The following is a 19,765-nucleotide window of genomic DNA, read 5'->3' on the forward strand; positions in this document are numbered from 1 at the left end:
TTATTGATCCAACATCTGTTCGTTGATTGACACTTTGATGATGACTCCTGACATCAGAGATGTGAATGAGTGATGTGACAGTTTGAAGATGGTTGAATGTGTGCTGCTTTGTTTTCATGAATCCCATTAAAAACACACTTACACTTCCTCAGACCTGGTCTCAACCATTGGACTCCAGCAGGCTCCACCCTGAAAGGAGGAGGGGGTCAGACCAGCACAGTCTCTTTCAGCATGCACACATGGACATTACATGGCTCTCATACACATACTGTTAGACACTGATAAAGGAACAGTCCAACATTTCCACAAATACACTTCAATCCATATGTGGATCAAATTGCTGATGACTGGACTGATCCTGGATCTGTCAGTACACCACTGTATTGAATCAAATATGACTGATGCAAACTGTGACCTTCATTATCTTTATATTCTTCTTCTGTTTAGCTGGAAAGGACACCTCCCTGCCTTTGCTGCCAGCTGTTTTTCTCCTCTTGGTGTCTGTGTGGTTACTATACTTGACCTCTGACCTCTGAGTTAGTGATTGATTGATTGATTGATTGATCATACTTTATTCATCCCGAGGGAAATTGGATTAAGGCTGCCAGCCATGCCAGCGCCGTCTTACCCTTCCGACCATACATACACAAACATCACATGGGGAAGACAGGTCAGAGGGGTATAACATGGAAAAGCACAACATGAGGAAAGATAAGGAGAAAAAAATAACTCCCCCCAGACTGAGCTCCAACAGGGAGATCAGTTTGAGAACAGAAAAAAACACCTCTGCACATAGCACATGAAAAACTCTAATACACCAAAGAAACACATGACAAGCAACAGGGGCGGGTAAAGGGTGAGAGACAGCCAATGTAGACAGTACAGTGCAGCATTGTTTTCATGTGTTTTAATGCCACCTGAAACCTGTTCATGTTCTGATTTAACAGCAGATTTCTCCACATGCATACAGAGAAATTTCTGCCTCTGTCACACAAACAGTGGACCATATATTTGTTTTTGAATATTTCATGTTGAAACTATTAAGGGACCAGTGTATTTCCTCAGCAAAGACTCTGATCCTCATGTTAGTGCACTGAATCGTTCTGCTCTCAGCTGACATCACTGAGAGTCATCTGTCAGTCTCCTTCTGTCCTGTGAAAGTCTGAAAATTCATTTGTCATTAAGATTACTTCCAGTCTGAGTTATTGTCACATTACTTACAACTCAATGAAGACAAACTGGGAAGTAGAAAATCATTCATTTTACAATATTTACTCTATATCATCAAAATAGGAAAATAAATATTAAACTGTGACTGCTGCAGGTTAGCATACAATGTTAAAAATAATCAAATGAACAACAGGAGCATCTCTGCCTGTGGTAATACAAACTTAAATATGTGAAGAAGGCAGGTAACACTGATCCTTGAATATTTAATTTTATATACAAAGATGTAACTACATTCACTTCACTGTGGTATAAAAACTATTGTAGATCAGTGTATTTATTGACTAGTAATGACCTAGAAACACAGTTCTCTCTCCCTATGTTCACATATTCCAGTCAGCACTTCAGGAACTATCTGAAGTCTGCATGAACCACATGATGTTCCCACATTCTGAACTTCTGCTGACACAACTCTCCATCCCTAGTATATACACACAACACAAAACAACGTGTTGCTGAGCTAACCGTGGTATGTCAACATCATCACCTCTGAAGCAGGTGCAGCCAGTGACAGTCAAGAAGCTGAGTCATTTCAATATTGAGGTGGAAGGTGGGAATAACGAAGTACAAATACTTCAGTACCGTAAGCAGAATTTTCAGGCATCTTTACTTCAGTATTTACTTTTTACTTTTACTCCCTACATTTTTAGACACATACCTGTACTTTCTACTCCTCACATTTTCAGAACAGGCTCGTTACTTTTGGTTAAACACATTTGTGGGGACTTATTTCACGTCACTGTGAGCCTTTATACATCAAACCAATTTGAGGGTTGACTTATTGGGAAACATGCTGAAAACAAACTTAACTAGACTAATTCCACTATTTAAAGCTTGTGTAATATTCTGCAACATGTTTAACGTGTTGATCCTGAATGCAGTTCATTGCTATAAGTCAGTGTTGGAGTCGGATTGGTCCTTTATGTTTGTTGGTGACATCACCCCAGTGCATCATGGGATATGTCTCACAGGAAGCTAGATGCTGCTGAAGAGCTTGATGTAATGACTACCAAAGTTGTTAATAACAGTTAAACTTGGTACGCCTGGACCCTTTGTGCATACCAGCCCTAGTTTACAACACAAAATAAGACAGGCTGCATGAAAATACTCTGCAGATTAGTGCAGGATAAACAGGTTAGTTTGCTGTATTGTGATGGATTTAAAGTAAAGAACAGTGTGTGACTGGTGCACAGTGGCTGTGGGTTCATGGTCACAGTTAGCTTACATCAAGTGTAGCAGAGATTCATATGAATTTTAGCTGATGATGCTGAGATTCATTGACTGAATTCCACCTTCATACCAACTTCATACCATCTAGAAAACAGACAGCATAAACAGTGTACTGTCAGTGTAGAGGATGGAAATCAGCCAGGACAACTCATGAAACACCTGCTCACATCTGGTTGAACACTAAGAAAACAGCCACCGTAAATAAAAGTGTTACAAGTGAACTATGTGGTCGAGTCTGCCATGCGTCATTTACACTCCACTGTTAAGGTCTGTAGTATACATTCTAAATCTAAAAAACTGCCCCCAAGTCATTTTTATGCATTTATGAGCTGCTTTGAATTCACACATTTCAAACTGAACATTAGAACTATCCTCCTCTCCAGGATTTTCCTGATTTAACATTTCAATATGATTCCTTTTTGTTCTCTCTCACATCTACTTTCATCACTTCAATTATTCCCACTGTGGATTTGATCAAATTCTTTAACCAGCGTCTTTGATTTTTTCCCCAATCCATACATCATGTCACTTCTTGACCTGCTAAAACTGGATACCACTGTTGTTACCTGACTTCATTCATATTCTTAACTGTACTTCACACACTCTGATTTCATCTAGTTCTTTCTAAAGTACTGCAGTATTCCTGCCAGTTCATTGCCTTGTTTCTTCACCACTGCATAGCTTTTTTTATATGGTGCTTCTTTTTCCTTTTTCCTGAGCATTAAGTGCCGCCCTTTCTATCTGCCCCGTGAGTTCACCTCGGTCATCGCCACGGCGGTCTACATCCCACCCCAAGCGGACACAGGTATGGCTTTGTCCGAATTACATGATGTGCTGAGTTCGCTTCAAAACAAGGATCCGGGCGCAGCCCTCATTGTAACAGGAGACTTTAATAAAGCGAACCTCAGACAAGTCATGCCAAACTTTTACCAGCATGTCTCATGTCCAACGAGGGGGGATCGAATTTTGGATCACTGCTACACACCATACAAGCAGGGCTACAAAGCTGTCTCACACCCAGCTTTTGGGAAGTCTGACCACAACGCCATCTTCCTCATTCCCCAGTATAAGAAAAACATATGGAGGGAAGAAGTAACCACGAGGGAGGTGAAACGGTGGTCTGCCCAATCAGAAGCTACGCTACAGGACGCACTCGATGACGTCGACTGGGACATGTTCAGAGCATGCGCAGTCGACATCAACGAGTTTACGGAAGTAGCAGTATGCTTCGTCAATATGCTAGCGGAGGAGATTATCCCCACTGCGAGAGTCACCACATTCCCAAACCAGAAACCGTGGATGGACAGATCGATCCGCGCTGCAGTAAACGCCAGGACCGCCACCTACAACGCGGGTCTCGCCACTGGCGATATGAGCGCCTACAAAGCGGCCTCATACGGCGTGCGGCGCGCGGTGAGAGATGCCAAACGCCGGGAGCGTGTGGAGTCCCGCTTCCACCAGGGCGACACACGGAGTATGTGGCACGGACTACGCACCATTACGGACTACAAACCCAGGGACACTGCGCCGATCAACGCCGACTCTGCATTCACCAATGAGCTGAACCAGTTCTACGCCCGTTTCGAGGTTAGCCAGGCGGCTAATGCCATCTACCGCCTGACTACCGAGGACAGTGACGTCATCAGCGAGAGACCGGTGACCAGCTTCGCAGAGCATGACGTCCGAGCGGCATTGAGGAGAGTGAACACAAGGAAAGCGGCAGGGCCAGACGGCATCACCGGCCGTCTGCTGCGCTGCTGTGCTGACCAGCTAGCAGGTGTGTTCACTTACATCTTCAACGAGTCCCTGGTGAAGTCTGTGGTCCCCACATGCTTCAAAAGATCCACCATCATCCCGGTGCCCAAGAACAGCAAACCCTCATCCCTGAACGATTACCGGCCAGTTGCGCTGCCAGTAATCGTTCAGGTGCCAGGACAACCACCTCCAGCTGAACGTCGGCAAGACCAAGGAGCTGGTGGTGGACTTCAGAAGGAGTCAGCACAGAGACTACAAGCCCATTATCATTAATGGAGCTCCAGTGGAGAGGGTGCAGTCCTTTAAGTATCTTGGTGTCCACATCTCCTCAGACCTGACATGGGCTGCCCACATTCAGGTCCAGACCAAAAAGGCTAGGCAGCGCCTGTATCACTTACGACAACTGAGGAAGTTCAGGGTCTCTCCAAAGATCCTCAGGATCTTCTATACAGGCGCTGTGGAGAGCATCCTCACCAAAAAGCTCTCCAGAGAGTGATCCGTACAGCAGAACACTGCTGCAGGATTGCTCTCCCCCCGCTTAAGGACACCTACACCAGGAGATGCCGGACTAGAGCAACGCAGATACTGAAGGACCCGTCCCATCCTGGCAACAAACTGTTCCAACTTCTACAATCTGGTAGAAGGTTCCGCATCATCCGGGCAAGGACAGAGAGATTCAAGAGGAGCTTCTATCGTCAAGCCATCCGGGCCCTAAACCAACCCCCCCCTCAATTCCTTTAACTTTAAATATGTTTATATTGTCCATTCTGTAAAATAGTCAGATGTCTATTCATATTAATGTACAGAATTCACCTGCTTGCTGCTACTACTGCACATTCACCCAATGTATATACTATATATATATATTTATAATGTTATTCCTCTACCCCCCTTTTTTTTTTTGCACATGTCGAGGAGCGTGTCAGGATACATTTCACTGTGTGTTATACTTGTATAACTATGCATGTGACAAATAAAGAACCTTGAACCTTAAGTTGACTGAATGATTTTTCTGTCCTTTACTGTTGTTGCAACAACCCTTATTATGGTATAACAGCACTAGTGGCGTGTCATCCTATTATTGTAGTAGTTGGAGAGTCTCGTAGTGTGAGTGCATCGGCAGCCATTACAGCATTCTGCTTCGAGTTGTCCGGCTAACCTCCACATCACATGCCCGCTGGACCTTCTAGCTACTCCTTTGCCAAACCGCCGTTACACCATGTCACATTGTTGATCCCACCAAGCTGTTGGTCTGCACCTGTGTTTTGCTCCCACTTGTCTCTTGTCTGCAGGTCGCTCCCAGTGTATATACTGTCCTCTTTTCTTGTGCCTGCTTTGTATTTCTGTTTAATGGACTTTGTGTTACCTCATTTTTCAGTTTTGCATTTGGACCAATAAATGCTCCTTTTTGTCACTTCCTTCCTGCCTCTGTATCTTCCACCTGGGTTGTCTCTAAATGTATTTATTTATTGTTTTCAGTTGCATTATTTTATAGTGTGTGTTGGATTTTCAAAGCACATTATTACCTTTGTCTATGAAGAGCACTGAAATACGTAAATGCATTTCTGCGGGACTGCTTGCCTTTAAATGTACAGAAAACATCTCCCTGTAGTTGTCAGCTTCTACCACAGCTCTGATTCAAAAGAAAAAAAAAATTGTTTCTTTGTATCAAACTATGCTAACAGTTTCCCCCGGTACTAGTGATTGTGCTAATCTAGGATACATATGTCCTTAATCTCTCTCTACAGAGATTAATCTAATCTGAATCACACTTTATTTCTTATATGTGTAGCTGTTTCCTGGATATGTTCTCCTTGGAGACAATGATGTTCTCTGCATACCTGAGAGTGTCCAGTCTCCAGCGTGGATTCTTTAGTCCAGCTGACAGCAGCTTCGTTCCTGAATCTCCTGGATGATTGTAGCTCAGGTCCAGCTCTCTGAGATGGGAGGGATTGGAGCTCAGAGCTGAGGCCAGAGAAGTACAACCTTCTTCTGTGATCAGACAACCTGACAGACTGCAGACACACAAAAAACAATCCATCTGTGAACAATGATTTTCTGTTTGTCAGATAAAATAACATCTATACATTTACATCCATTCAAATTCATTTATGCTATATTTATAACACAAACTAAGAGGAGAGACAAAATTTAAGTCCAGATGAACAGAATTAACCTTTTGGGAAAAGTTAAGGACACACAGTAGTGGAGTAAAAAAAGGGGAGTGGAGAAGAAAGCAGAGCATCATGGGAAGTCCACCAACAGCCTGAGCCTATAGCAGCATAACTAAGGGATGGTTCATAACTAACTATATAACTATAAGCTTTATCAAAAAGGAAAGTTTGAAGCTGATCTTAAAAGTAGAGAGGGTGTCTGTCTCCTGAACTCAAACTGGGAGCTGGTTCCACAGCAAGTTCAACATAGCCAGGCTTTCTTTGTGTTAGCTGGTTTGACAAAACCTAAATTCCCAGTCAGAGCTGATGAGTATCATCACAGTGATGATCATTTCTCTGTTAACCTGGGCTTTCTGCTTCAGGATGTGTGCACGCTCACATAACAAAGAGCACTTTAAACTAGGGCTGTTTGATATAACGATATATATCGGATGACGATATAAAAATGTCTATCGTTTCATTTTACGCTATCGTGTGTTTCGTGGTGTCACAAAATAAACTGTTTACAGCAATATTTTTTCATCGTTTTGATGGTCACTGTAGTGGCTATATTAATTTCTTAAAGTTCTCTCTTTCTCTTATATTTAATATAACCACACTACAGACAGACAAGTGCCTGTTTTTATGCGTTGTCGTTAGCAACAATGACGGTAAAACCATTGCGTGTCCGGTTGTTTATTTTCCACATAAACCTTTCACAATAAAGCTCAAGATCCTGTTGAGACTTTTTAAAATAAACTGAATCACGTGAAAGAGTATGCAGAGTATTTACGGATGAGAAGCCAAAAAGAGCCGCCAGGTGCTAAAAAATAAACCTTAGACTCAAACGTTAGAACAGGCTTTTCCCCGCAGCACGCTGTGTAATAAATACTCACAAAAAAAACGGCGGCCGTTACAACTTATGTCTAAAAATGTATAGTTTCATGCATCGGTTAAAACACTCGACTCCAGGTACACGACGCCCAGCTGGAAACACTTCACGCAAGTCAAGCTGCCCGAAATTCACAGAATTGACAGAAAATGTTAAATTTTTGTGATTTATATCATTATCGGGACAATAGATGTCTTATATCGGGATATGAGATTTTGGTCATATCGCACAGCCCTACTTTAAACATCATTTCACTATTTCACAAAACGGATGGACTGAGCACGGCCTACAGATCCACAGATCCATCCATTTTGTTCCACTTGTCGAATTCAGGGTAACAGGGGACGCTGGACCCCATCCCAGCAGTCACAGGGCGAGCACACACCAGAAAGGTCCCCAGCATGTCCCAGGACTGAAACAGAGAGATCATTGATCGTTGGCTGGTGGAACAGCATTTCATCTACAGCTGTGAGGAAGTGGTTGAAAAACCTCACCAGGAAGACCAGCTTTGATGTTTTTTTTTTTTTAAATATCGTACTCAGCTGCATATTTCTTTGAGTCTGAGTATGCTATTTCTAAAACGTCTACAGTATTTTCTTTCTTATGTTATAAATGTGCCCTGTACAGTCTCATATTTCTTGTGTTTTATTTAATATTCTTTACTTTTGTTTGAATCTGCATGTTTGATCTCTCTGTCACTTTGCTAGTGGAACACGTGAATTTACTCAGTGAGGGACAACAAAGGATATTTCTATTCTACTCTATTCTACAGACAGTCAGAGGTTTTTATTACACCGTTTTCTCCTGTTTATGAGGCATTTACACCAAAAGTATATGGGGGTAAAAATAAAGTAACTCCTTTGTTGAGAGAATTATTAACAAATAGTAAATCGTTTATCACAGGTGATTGAACTATCCATCAGTTTCTTAATGTACAGAATGCAGGAAACAGGTTAGATTAACTATTAGCTCACTTTATGAGGTTTAGGCTTTTCTATCCTCTAAATAAAATATACCTGCTACATTAATAGGAGTAGTAACTGATATGTTGGCCTGTTTAACTTTCTCCTTGAAAGCACTGATGCTTTTATTGCGATAATTTGATGAATTTACAGCACAGTCAGCTGTACTCTCTCTGCTTATTTGAGTAAATAAATCTCACCCAGCAGTTTTTCTGTCTATCATGATGGAGTGACACCCACAATTCTTGTTTTATTGACTTTTATTTATTTATTTATAGCCAAAATACAAAATCTGAGCAATTTTATTAGGAGTATATTGTTAATAACAGAGTATTGATGAAACACCTCTGTAAAAATCTTCAGAATGCAGACAGAAGTCACACTGGTGTGTTTAGTGGATGAAAGTGCTAAAGAAATAAGTAAGTAATCTTACTTCCGGCGCCGCTCCGAGCTGGCAGCCAGTATCAGCAGAGACGCGGTACTCGGGCCGGGATCGGGCATCGCAATAAAGTCAGGAGGTACCGGCCAGCGATTCCATCTATTATTATGAGGAATGTGAGATCTCTTCCCCAATAAAGTAGATGAACTGGCAGCCCTTACCCGACATCAGAGGAGCTACAGGGAGTGCAGCCTGATGTGCTTCACAGAGTCATGGCTAACTGCGCTAACTCCAGACTCACACATAAACATGGATGGTTTTCATCTGATCCGGGCCGACAGAACAACAGAGAGTGGTAAGAAGAGAGGAGGGGGTCTGGCTGTGTTTGTGAACGATAGATGGTGTAACTCTGGGCATTTATCTATCAAAGAGACGCTATGCTGACACCGGTGAACATCCAGGGAGTGGACATTGAGATAGTGGACTCTTATAGGTACCTGGGTGTTCACCTGAATAATAAACTGGACTGGAGCCACAACACTGATGCTCTTTACAGGAAGGGTCAGAGCAGACTCTACCTGCTGAGGCGGCTGAGGTCATTTGGAGTACAGGGAGTGCTTTTAAAGACCTTCTATGACTCTGTGGTGGCATCTGTCATTTTTTACAGTGTGGTATGTTGGAGGAGCAGTTTATCGGCAGCTGAGAGGAAGAGGTTGGATAAACTCATTAGGAAGGCCAGCTCTGTTCTGGGATGCACCCTGGACCCAGTGCAGGTGGTGGGAGACAGAAGGACTCTGGCCAAAATAACATCTCTGATGGACAGAGTCTCCAACTCCATGCATGGAAATGTTGCTGAACTGCAGAGCTCCTTCAGTGACAGACTGCTGCATCCTCGATGCATGAAGGAGCGTTTCCGCAGGTCCTTCCTCCCCGCAGCTGTCAGACTGTACAATCAGAACTGCTCCCAACAAACATAGATGTTTACATCAGCACTGTAACTGCAATAAGTTAATTAACCGATTCGCACTACAACCTGGTTTGCCTCTTATCTGTAGTTATTTATATTTAATTTAATAACTGTACAGTACTCTCTGTATATAGTAACCATTGTCCTTAATGTAAATATGTAAGAAAAATTGTGTATGTTTCTGTTCTGTGTCCTGTGTACTGTCTGTTTGTATATGTGTCTTTTTGGCTGCTGTTACAACCAAATTTCCCCTTGTGGGACAATTAAAGGATTATTCTATTCTATCTATTCTAATTCTGACTTGAAGAAAAGATAAAAATCTCATTTTGAGAAATTGCCTTTAAAATTCTGCATTGTGAATTAAAATTAAACTATGAACCAATATCACCAATAACTTCCCAAGCTGATAATTTACATTAAGACATCCCTATGATGTTTCCCAACATTTTATGTAGTGCTGGGAGCGTTAATCGCGTTAACGTGAACCGACACGTGTTAATGTGTCAAAATTGGCAAATCCCCATTAACGAGTTAATGCAGATTGGTCCGTATGAGGAGTTACTCAGCGGTAACGCGTTAATACAGCTTAAGCACGTTAAGGCCGTCATCACAACTAACGCAATTAACAGTTAACTCATCTGGAGCGCAGACTGACTCAAAATCCCTGGAATGTCTCTGTCAACGCATGTTGGGCAGTTTGTCCGTAGTTTGTCCATTCTGCGCTCCAGACGGGTTGAGTGCATTAAAAATTTTAATTGGGTTAACAGCAAGGTGACAGCACTAATTTTATGTAATTAATGTCAAAAAGAAATCTAAAAATGTAATTTGGAATTTTTTTTCCTTCCGGTATGAAAGGAAATTGGTCAGTGCATTAAGCAATTATATTAAAATAATTAGCTGATAATTTTGCGGTTTTTGGCAACAATATAAATCACATTTTAAATGATCATCTGTGGAAAGGTTTGAATCCTGACCTGAGAGTTTTGAGGTTACATTGTAGACTCTCCACTGCAGCAGAGAGAAGCTTCATGCCTGAATCCTGCAGGTTATTGTTACTCAGGTTTAGTTCTCTCAAACTAGAGGTCTGGGAGCGGAGAACTGAGGACAACGCTTCACAGCTCCTCTCTGACAGGAAACAGCCATTCAGTCTGAAAAATCATCAAGAACAGAAACAACACCTGTGTTAAAGTATAATCAGATGGACGATACAACACATAGATGAAGTTTATTGAATTAGCTACAATTACTGAATATGGCCACTGAAGTCAATAAGTAAGTAAGATAATATTACTTCAAGTGACCTGAGTGTTTCCAGTGTACACTGTGGACTCTGTATTCCTACAGACAGAGGCTTCACGCCTGAATCATGCAGGTTGCTGTTACTCAGGTCCAGCTCTCTAAGACTAGATGACTGGGAGTTGAGAACTAAGGACAGAGCTTCACAGCTTCCATCTGACAGATTACAGTCCATCAGCCTGAAAAACAATTAAACAAACACTGCTGTAATCAGTGTGGAGTTACTGTTAATATTGAATCCTGTTTTTTTTTCTCTCTCTTTTTTCCCAATAATACTTCAGGAAACTTTATAACATGCAACAAAAAATGGACAGCAAATGAGCTTTGGTTATTAATTGGTTAATTCTGAAAAACAAAATATCTTTGATCTGACCTCAGAGTAATCAGCTTGCAGTTTAGATTCTGCAGTCCACAAGAAATAGTTTCACAGCTTCTCTCTGAGAGGTTACAGAGACTCAGTCTGGAATTTAAAACATGAAAAATGAAACAACACTCATGTTACTAATAAGGGTGTAGTGAGGAGCTACTACTTTTAGTGATGTATTTTAAAGAATCCATAATGCCTGGGCTTAATGAGGTTAGAAATGTGACAATTTCACTTAGAAATAATGAAAAATACTAAAAAACACTTATGGGCTAAAATTTTTACAGTTTAATTTTTCACCTGAAATCGAACCCCCCCCCCCAATAAAAAAAACAAAAACAAAAAAAAACACCAAAAATGAAAACTAAATATACTAACATCAGTGTATTCAGTTTACAATGTTTGCTCTTCAATGCGTCAGACAGAAGCTGGACGCCTAAATCTTCCAGGGTGTTGATACTCAGGTCCAGCTCTCTTAAACTAGAGGACAAGGAGCTGAGAACTGAAGACAGATCTTTACAGCTCTTCTCTGAAAGTTCACAGACACTCAGCCTAAAAAAAACGAGAGAGAATAAAGAAAGAAACATGATAATTGTGACATTACAAGTTATGGTTAACAGTACTTTTTTTCACTTTCTAATTCTAATATTTGTGATAGCTTTTAGTAGATGCAAGTGAAAACGATCTGTATTTATCACATACTGGACCTCAGTTTAGCACTGTATTTCTTCTTCTATCTGAAGCAAGCCAGTTTAGCTCATTCCTAAAAGTGCACTTGTTTAATTGGCTAGTTTCAGGAAACATGTTGAGCAGCATTCGATCTTTGCGAATTCTACCTCCTCCACCTTCTGGTTAAAAACGTGGTGAATACAAGCTGTAAGTCTGCTAGGAGACATAAGTTTTTGGCTCCTGATTGGAAATAAAATCTTTTCTGATTCATTTTAACATTTTAGGTCCTGTTTGTGGAAAATAATAGTGGACAGCACAAACATCCACAGCAACAAAGATTACAGCAGTAAGTCTCTGGTAATTCTTAATCTCATTACCTGCTTAATGTGAGTAACATCAGCTTTATGTTCTCAAGAACATTCATTATCAAATTTCTCAACATAGTTTAGCCTGACTGTGTGCCCAAGAACTGTTTCTAAGAATGGGTTAGTGAGATTTTTCTTCAATTTATAAACACGAAACTGCAAGCAACATATGCAATATGATTCAGTTAACAGCTGCAGAGCCTGGGCATACAATAAAGAATAATTGGATACTAATCTGTAGTTGAACTTAAACTTCTGGGGGGAGAGTGGACGCTGGCACGTTTGGCTGCCGCTGCTCTCTCTATATGCTGTCTATACTTACTGCTCAGTATAGCTCAGTATAACTACAAAAGTTTGTTTTTATTTTCTGAACCTATTCTATCTGCCAGGTAAAGTGCTTCCCTGCCTTACCTTTTTGGCTGTTGTGCTTTAGCTATATTAACTGTCAGCTGTTAGCATCAGCTGACAGCATCAGCTGTTAGAGTCACCTGTTAGCCGCTGTGCTGTTTTCGGACAGCCGGTTTCTGGACAGTATAACATCATGAGTATTGCTAAGGTGCTGTACTTCCTGGCTGTCCTTGCTGGGCTTGCTCTGCAGTCCATACTCCGGCCCGTCTCCTCCACTCTGAGGTACACTGCATCAGAGCTGCTCTATCTGCACTTCCAACACCACTCAGCCCTTCCGCCGGCTTTACTGCTGCACCCAGACATCGCCTGGCATCCGCGTTGAAAGTATGCCCACCGTGGATCCAGGCGGAATTACAGGATCGACAGCAGGAACCCGATACCATCCCTGTGGTCATCTCACCACTGCTCCGCTAGGAAGCCTGGTGGACAGACTGCTGACCGTAGTGTGCTTGCTAACCTTGCCTGGTCGGCTTGCAAAACTAGCGGCGACTATCCCGTCTCCGTCGGCTTGCTGAATGTCCGATCATTCTCCAGCAAGGGACCTCTTGTCTATGATCTTCTTCATGATCATAAACTGGTCTTTCTATGTCTGACGGAGACCTGGCAACGTCCAAATGATTTCGCCGATCTCAATCTGACCACTCCACAACCAATTCCCACAGTATTAGTTGCTGTTTACCGTCCACCTAAACCCAAATCTGACTTTTTAACTGATTTTTCTAACTTTCTCGCTGAAATTCTACTCTTATCTCCAAATATACTACTGGTGGGCGATTTTAACATCCACATGGACTGCACATCAAATCCATCCACAAAAGACAATGGGGATTTGCCAAGACAGTCTGGACAATTTTGGCTTACACCAATATATGGACGTTCCCACACACTCCAAAGGACATATTTTGGATCTTGTTTGCTGTACTGGTGTCACCCCAAAGAACTGTGCTGTATCGGACATGCGTTTTTTCAGATCATAAATTAGTTTTATTCAGTGTTAGTCTCCCACTATACAAAAATAAACAAAACCACTCAATTACTTTTAGAAATATTAGGGGCATTGATCTGTCAGCTCTTTTCCATGACATTAATAATTTACCTACCATTGATGCCTCAGCCTCCACAGACGATCTGGTATCTCGCTATAACAACGGACTTGTCAACCAATGATCATTTAATTAAACTTTTTAAAGTTGTTGTTTTGTTTTGTTTTTATCAATGGACCAGCATCCATCATTGTTTAGATTTGTTAACTGCACACCTGATTTTTTTTGTTAACTGGAATAATTAAATAAGCCTGATCACATATTTACTTACAGAGATTTGTTGGAGGCTTTGACCACTGGCAGCAGCCTCAGAAGAGCCTCCTCTGAAGCAGAGTATTTCTTCAGGTCAAACACATCAAGATCTTTTTCTGATGACAGTAAGATGAAGACCAGAGCTGACCACTGAGCAGGAGACAGTTTATCTGTGGAGAGACTTCCTGATCTCAAGGACTGTTGGATCTCCTCCACTAGAGAAAGGTCATTCAGTTCATTCAGACAGTGGAACAGATTGATGCGTTTCTCTGCAGACAGGCCTTCTTCACTGAGCTTCTTCTTCATGTACTGGACTGTTTCCTGATTAGTCTGTGAACTACTTCGTGTCTGTGTCAGCAGACCTCGTAGGAGAGTCTGATTGGTCTGCAGAGAAAGACCCAGGAGGAAGCGGAGGAACAAGTCCAGGTGTCCATTTGTACTCTTTAAGGCCTTGTTCACAGCACTCTGGTAGAATTGTTTCTCTGCAGATTCTACTGATTTTTGTTTTTCAGAGTGTTTTTTCAAGTGTTTTTCTGCAGAATCTCTTGTTTCAGACTTCTTTGAGGTTGTTTGTTGTTCTTCCAGCAGATTGAGTCCAGAGTTGATGAAGATCAGATGGGCATGAAGAGCAGCCAGAAATTCCTGAACACTCAGATGGATGAAGCAGAACACCTTGTCCTGGTACAGTCCTCTCTCCTCTTTAAAGATCTGTGTGAACACTCCTGAGTACACTGAGGCTGCTCTGATATCGATGCCACACTCTGTCAGGTCTGATTCATAGAAGATCAGGTTTCCTTTCTGCAGCTGATCAAAAGCCAGTTTTCCCAGAGACTCAATCATCTTCCTGCTCTCTGGACTCCAGTGTGGATCTGTCTCAGCTCCTCCATCATACTTGACCTTCTTCACTTTGGCCTGAACCACCAGGAAGTGGATGTACATCTCAGTCAGGGTCGTGGGCAGCTGTCCTCCCTCTCTGGTTTCCAGCACATCCTCCAGAACTGTAGCAGTGATCCAGCAGAAGACTGGAATGTGGCACATGATGTGGAGGCTTCGTGATGTCTTGATGTGGGAGATGATCCTGCTGGCCTGCTCCTCATCTCTGAATCTCTTCCTGAAGTACTCCTCTTTCTGTGGGTCAGTGAACCCTCTGATCTCTGTCACCCTGACAACACAGCGAGGAGGGATCTGATTGGCTGCTGCAGGTCGTGTGGTTATCCAGAGGTGAGCAGAGGGAAGCAGTTTCCCCCTGATGAGGTTTATCAGCAGCACATCCACTGAGGTGGACTTTCTGGGGTCAGTTACAATTGTAGTTTTGTGGAAGTCCAGAGGAAGTCGACACTCATCCAGACCATCAAAGATGAACACAACCTGGAAGTCTTCAAACCTGCAGATTCCTGCTTCTTTGGTTTCAGTAAAGAAGTGATGAACAAGTTCCACCAAGCTGAACTTTTCCTCTTTCAGCACATTCAGCTCTCTGAAAGTGAATGGAAATATGAACTGGATGTCCTGGTTGGCTTTGTCTTCAGCCCAGTCCAGGGTGTATTTCTGTGTTAAGACTGTTTTCCCAATGCCAGCCACTCCCTTTGTCAGCACTGTTCTGATTGGTTTATCTCTTCCAGGTGAGGCTTTAAAGATGTCTTCTTGTCTGATTGTTGTTTCTGGTCTGTGTGGTTTCCTGGATGCTGTTTCAATCTGTCTGACCTCATGTTCATCATTGACCTCTGACGTCCCTCCCTCTGTGATGTAGAGCTCTGTGTAGATCTGATTTAGAAATGTTGGGTTTCCTGCTTTAGCAATCCCCTCAAACACACACTGGAACTTAGCCGTCAGGTCAAATTTGAGTTTAAACTGACACTTTTGAACAGCCTCTGTATTAAAAACAGGAGACAAGATGATTAATCTATCACAATTTATACAGTGTCAACAACTATTGATATATTCTGTTATTTTCCATCTTGAAAACTTTTGTTTTACATCTCATCAGATATTTGGTAATTTGATCAAAAATCACACTGGGTCTTCTTACATCTTACAGCACTGTAAGATGGCGAAAGATGTACCCTTAGGTCCACTCCTCGATTCAGAGATGGTCTGAATCGAGTGGGGAGTCAAGTAGGCCATTTACGTGAAAAGGGAAAGACCATCTCTGTATCGAGGAGGGGACCTAAGGGTACATCTTTCGCCATCTTACAATGCTGTGATTGCAGCCATTCCCCAACTCTCTGTGAATGGTACTCATGGCCATTGATCAGTGGTCATCAGTGTTGGGCAAGTTACTTTGAAAAAGAAATTAATTATAGTTACTAGTTACTTCTTCAAAAAAGTAACTGAGTTAGTAACTGAGTTACAAGATTCTAAAAGTAATTAATTACTTGAAAAGTAACTATTGTGAAGTAACGAAGAACGTTTAACCCTCTGGGGTCCAGGGTATAATTGGCCATTTTTAACTACTTCTGATTTTCCCTCCACATTTCACCTTTAAAAACTATTTGCTTTGACTTGTTTGGTATCATCCTTTTCAGCACAACCTCACGTGTCTGAATTTACAGTCATGTTTTCATTTTGACATACTGTATTAACACAATTGATCTAAAATCAGACAAAAAACATAAAATCAGAGTAGAAAAAGTTGTATTTTTACTGTAACAACCACAAACATGTTTAATGAATCATATTTCATAACTTTAAATGCAAATATAAATTGTCAATTTTAAAATCCTATGCACAAGTTTTGCAAACAAAGTTATTTGCATCCATTTACCTTTTACCTTGATTTTTTAAATAACCATTTCAAACTATTTACAGAACAATCAGCTGTTCTGCATTCAACAAGATGCCACACAAATTATTTGTGCCACTCCAAAAAAATAATTTCTGTCCACTATAAAGGAGAACATCACAGCCTGATACCTGCAGGCCTGACAGCAGCAGGTGTAACACTCCTTTTTCTACCTGGAGACAGCAGTCGCCTCATTGTTCTGACACACAACACATAACTATCCACAACACTACACACTAACTACACAAGACAACACATTAACTACATACACCAAACACGCTAAACGTCACAAATCTCTCACATCTCAAAACTCGCTCTCTCTCTTTTTCTGCTCTCTCTCGCTCTCTCTCTCTCTCTCTCTCTCTCGCCGTCAGTAACGCCGTTACTTGTAATGCCGTTATTCCCATCACTGGTGGTCATGAGAATTTGCATAATTATGATGAAGGAACTGACCTCACAGCCCATTGTTCCTTCAGTGGTGCTAGTTTCACTCATTATGCAAATGTACTGTTTATAAGTTTGGGGAAACCTGCAGTCAGCTGAGACTGAAGAAATCACGTTTCTCCCAGTCAAAGCGCTACATCCAGATGAACAGAATCAACTTTTGGAAAGTTATTAGTTCAACATACAATTGACGACCTTTGACCTTCATCAGGTTTGAGAAAAATAGCATGTCCTTTCCATGCAGCTGATTACATTCAGTGTTTAAAGCAGAAGCTGTGTAGTTCTGAGATGAGCAGCTTTCTGAAACACGAAAGTGAGGTACTCTTAATGCTTTTTTTTTTTTTTTAAACTCCAAAATATTGACTAAGTTTACTGAGTGTTCTCTTTTTTTTTGTTTGTTTGTTTTTGTTTGTTTGTTTGTTTTTGCCTGTCCCATTTGGTTCTTTAGCCATCAGAATTGTTGTCTGAAGACCAACAAGGATACCAAATGGATTTACTTGGATCATCACGGCCTTGCCGTATTGGTCCATTTGATCGACCTTTGTTGTTATTATTTATTTTATTTTATTTTCAGTTGTTACAGACGGGACAGACATGACTGGGGGATAGGAAAGGGAGAAAGAAAGATGAAGGAAAAGAAAACCCTCAGAAGGGAAGAGGGACAGTGAGAAAGGACACTTAAAAAGAGAAAGAAGGAAAAAAAAATCTCCTGGATCACCTGTTGAGAGAAAAAGAAGAGAAAACAAGCAAAAAAAACAGAGCAACATACTGAACACAACACCATCGCATGAATCTAGCTAAGTGTAAACAGCAGTAAATACTAAATATTGAATGTTGTTGTGCAGCAAGCAGGACCGACAGCGCACAATGTGCTTTGAAGTAGCAGCCAAGAAAGGTGTAGTTTATGTCTATGAACAGTGAACACCCGTGTGCACACCTGTGTGGATCAGCCCGCTTGTATTCAAAAGGTTTCCCCATGTAACGGTCTGCTAGAGGGTGTAGAGGGCCATAGCCCTGTCCCCCAGGGCATGAAGCAGGCATGGAGGAGATCCAGGCTCCAGACATCCAGAGGCCCCAGAGTGCGAGAGCCCAAGGAGGACCATCGGAGGGGCATCCGTGCCACCCTCAGGGAAGAGCTGAGGAGAGCCCCAGACGAGGGGTCACCCAGTAGCCACGGAGCAGAAGCCAGAGGGGGCTGCACTGGCGTGCCCACCAGCTCTGCCGGCAGCCAGCTGTGCCAGAGTGAACCGAGCTGCAGGCTCAGAGGCTGGAGGCCCGAGGGCCCCCTACGCCCCGGAAGAGGCCTGACCGAGCAACAGGACCCAGGCCCCGCCAAGTAGCCACCGGGAGTGAGCTGGTGCATACCTGAGCGCCCAGCCCCGGACACCAAGAACCACCAACGCACCGACCCCTGAGGGCATCAGTCACCAGCAGGGAGTGTGGTGGGGGGAGATAGGCCTCCATACTTTGGAGGGCCTGGGAGTTCCCAGAGAGGTGGAGTCTAAGACCCGACCTGATATATAGACACAGACAAACAGGCACACACAGACACAAACATGCTTTCCCACCCTCATGCACACATATACAAACACTCAGCACTCACCCAACGTAGGGATAGACATACATAGACATGTACACACAATCACACTCCCAAAACATACTCTGTACCCCGGGTCCAGGTACCCACACCCCCAGAGGGGAAAACGGCACCTAGACCCAGGAGATGTTACCCTTTCCCCCGGGGTGGAGGCAAGCAGACCGTCCCAGGCTCCGCAGCAGCAGGGAGGCCCCGCATCCCAGATCCCAATCGGACAGCCAACACCTCCTCCCAGCCCCCCCGCCCCGATGGCCAGCAGAGAACGGGGGTGTGTGAAGACCCCATACCTCCCTCCTCTCGCTCATGTGTAGTGTTGCTGCGTGTTGTTCTAAAGTGCATTTAAAACACGGGAGGGCATGGTGCTGCTGCCAGAGAGCAGCAGGTGTTAGCACGGCCCTTCCCGAGAGCCCTCAATGTTTACATGGATTTAAAATTGAGAGGTGAGCACCGGCGCCAGAGGTGGGGTTGAATACACAGACCGTCCTCTGAATACACAGACCTTCTGGTACTGTTAATGCTGATATATAGTGACAGTTACATGGATAATTGAAGACCTGACAGCTTTTGTCCTGAGACCTGAGGATTTCCTAAAATGTACACCGTAGGCTGGATTAGGTCACTCTGACTCTGAAAGAGTGAAGGTTTTATGAAGTCACTGTATAATTTTCCTAAAGTATTACTTCGAAAACATTTTAGATGGCTTTCAAGTTGTTTTTTTTTGTTGTTTGTTTAGTTTTTTTTTAAGAATCTGCTATGGATGCTTACATTTTATCTACAGCCCTGTTGTCCTCTGTTTAAGTGGATGTAACTACATAGCATAAATATTAGGTAACTGCTATATATTTCACTGCTATTCATTCATTAGAGCGCTGACTTTAACCATTCTGCAGAGCTACACTGAGACTACCGAGATATCACATGGTAAGAATCTGACCTCTGATTGGTCAGTTCAGGCTTCATGTGTTTCTGCCTTATCGACGTCT

General features: G+C 42.5%; 1 protein-coding gene across 1 annotated transcript; it reads right to left on the reverse strand.

The window, feature by feature from the left end:
* Positions 1-14,034, reverse strand: LOC116316564 (ribonuclease inhibitor-like). Its single transcript, XM_039603391.1, has 8 exons — positions 13,982-14,034; positions 11,604-11,777; positions 11,235-11,321; positions 10,867-11,040; positions 10,540-10,713; positions 6,054-6,227; positions 149-189; positions 1-44 (listed from the first exon to the last, which is right to left on the reverse strand). Exons 4-8 carry the CDS (start codon positions 11,034-11,036, stop codon positions 1-3), a joined length of 603 nt encoding a protein of 200 aa, XP_039459325.1. The 5' UTR covers positions 11,037-11,040; positions 11,235-11,321; positions 11,604-11,777; positions 13,982-14,034.
* Positions 14,035-19,765: the final 5,731 nt, after the last annotated feature.

The sequence above is a fragment of the Oreochromis aureus genome, linkage group 3, assembly GCF_013358895.1.
Source record: "Oreochromis aureus strain Israel breed Guangdong linkage group 3, ZZ_aureus, whole genome shotgun sequence".
NCBI classification, from domain to species: Eukaryota; Metazoa; Chordata; class Actinopteri; order Cichliformes; family Cichlidae; genus Oreochromis; species Oreochromis aureus.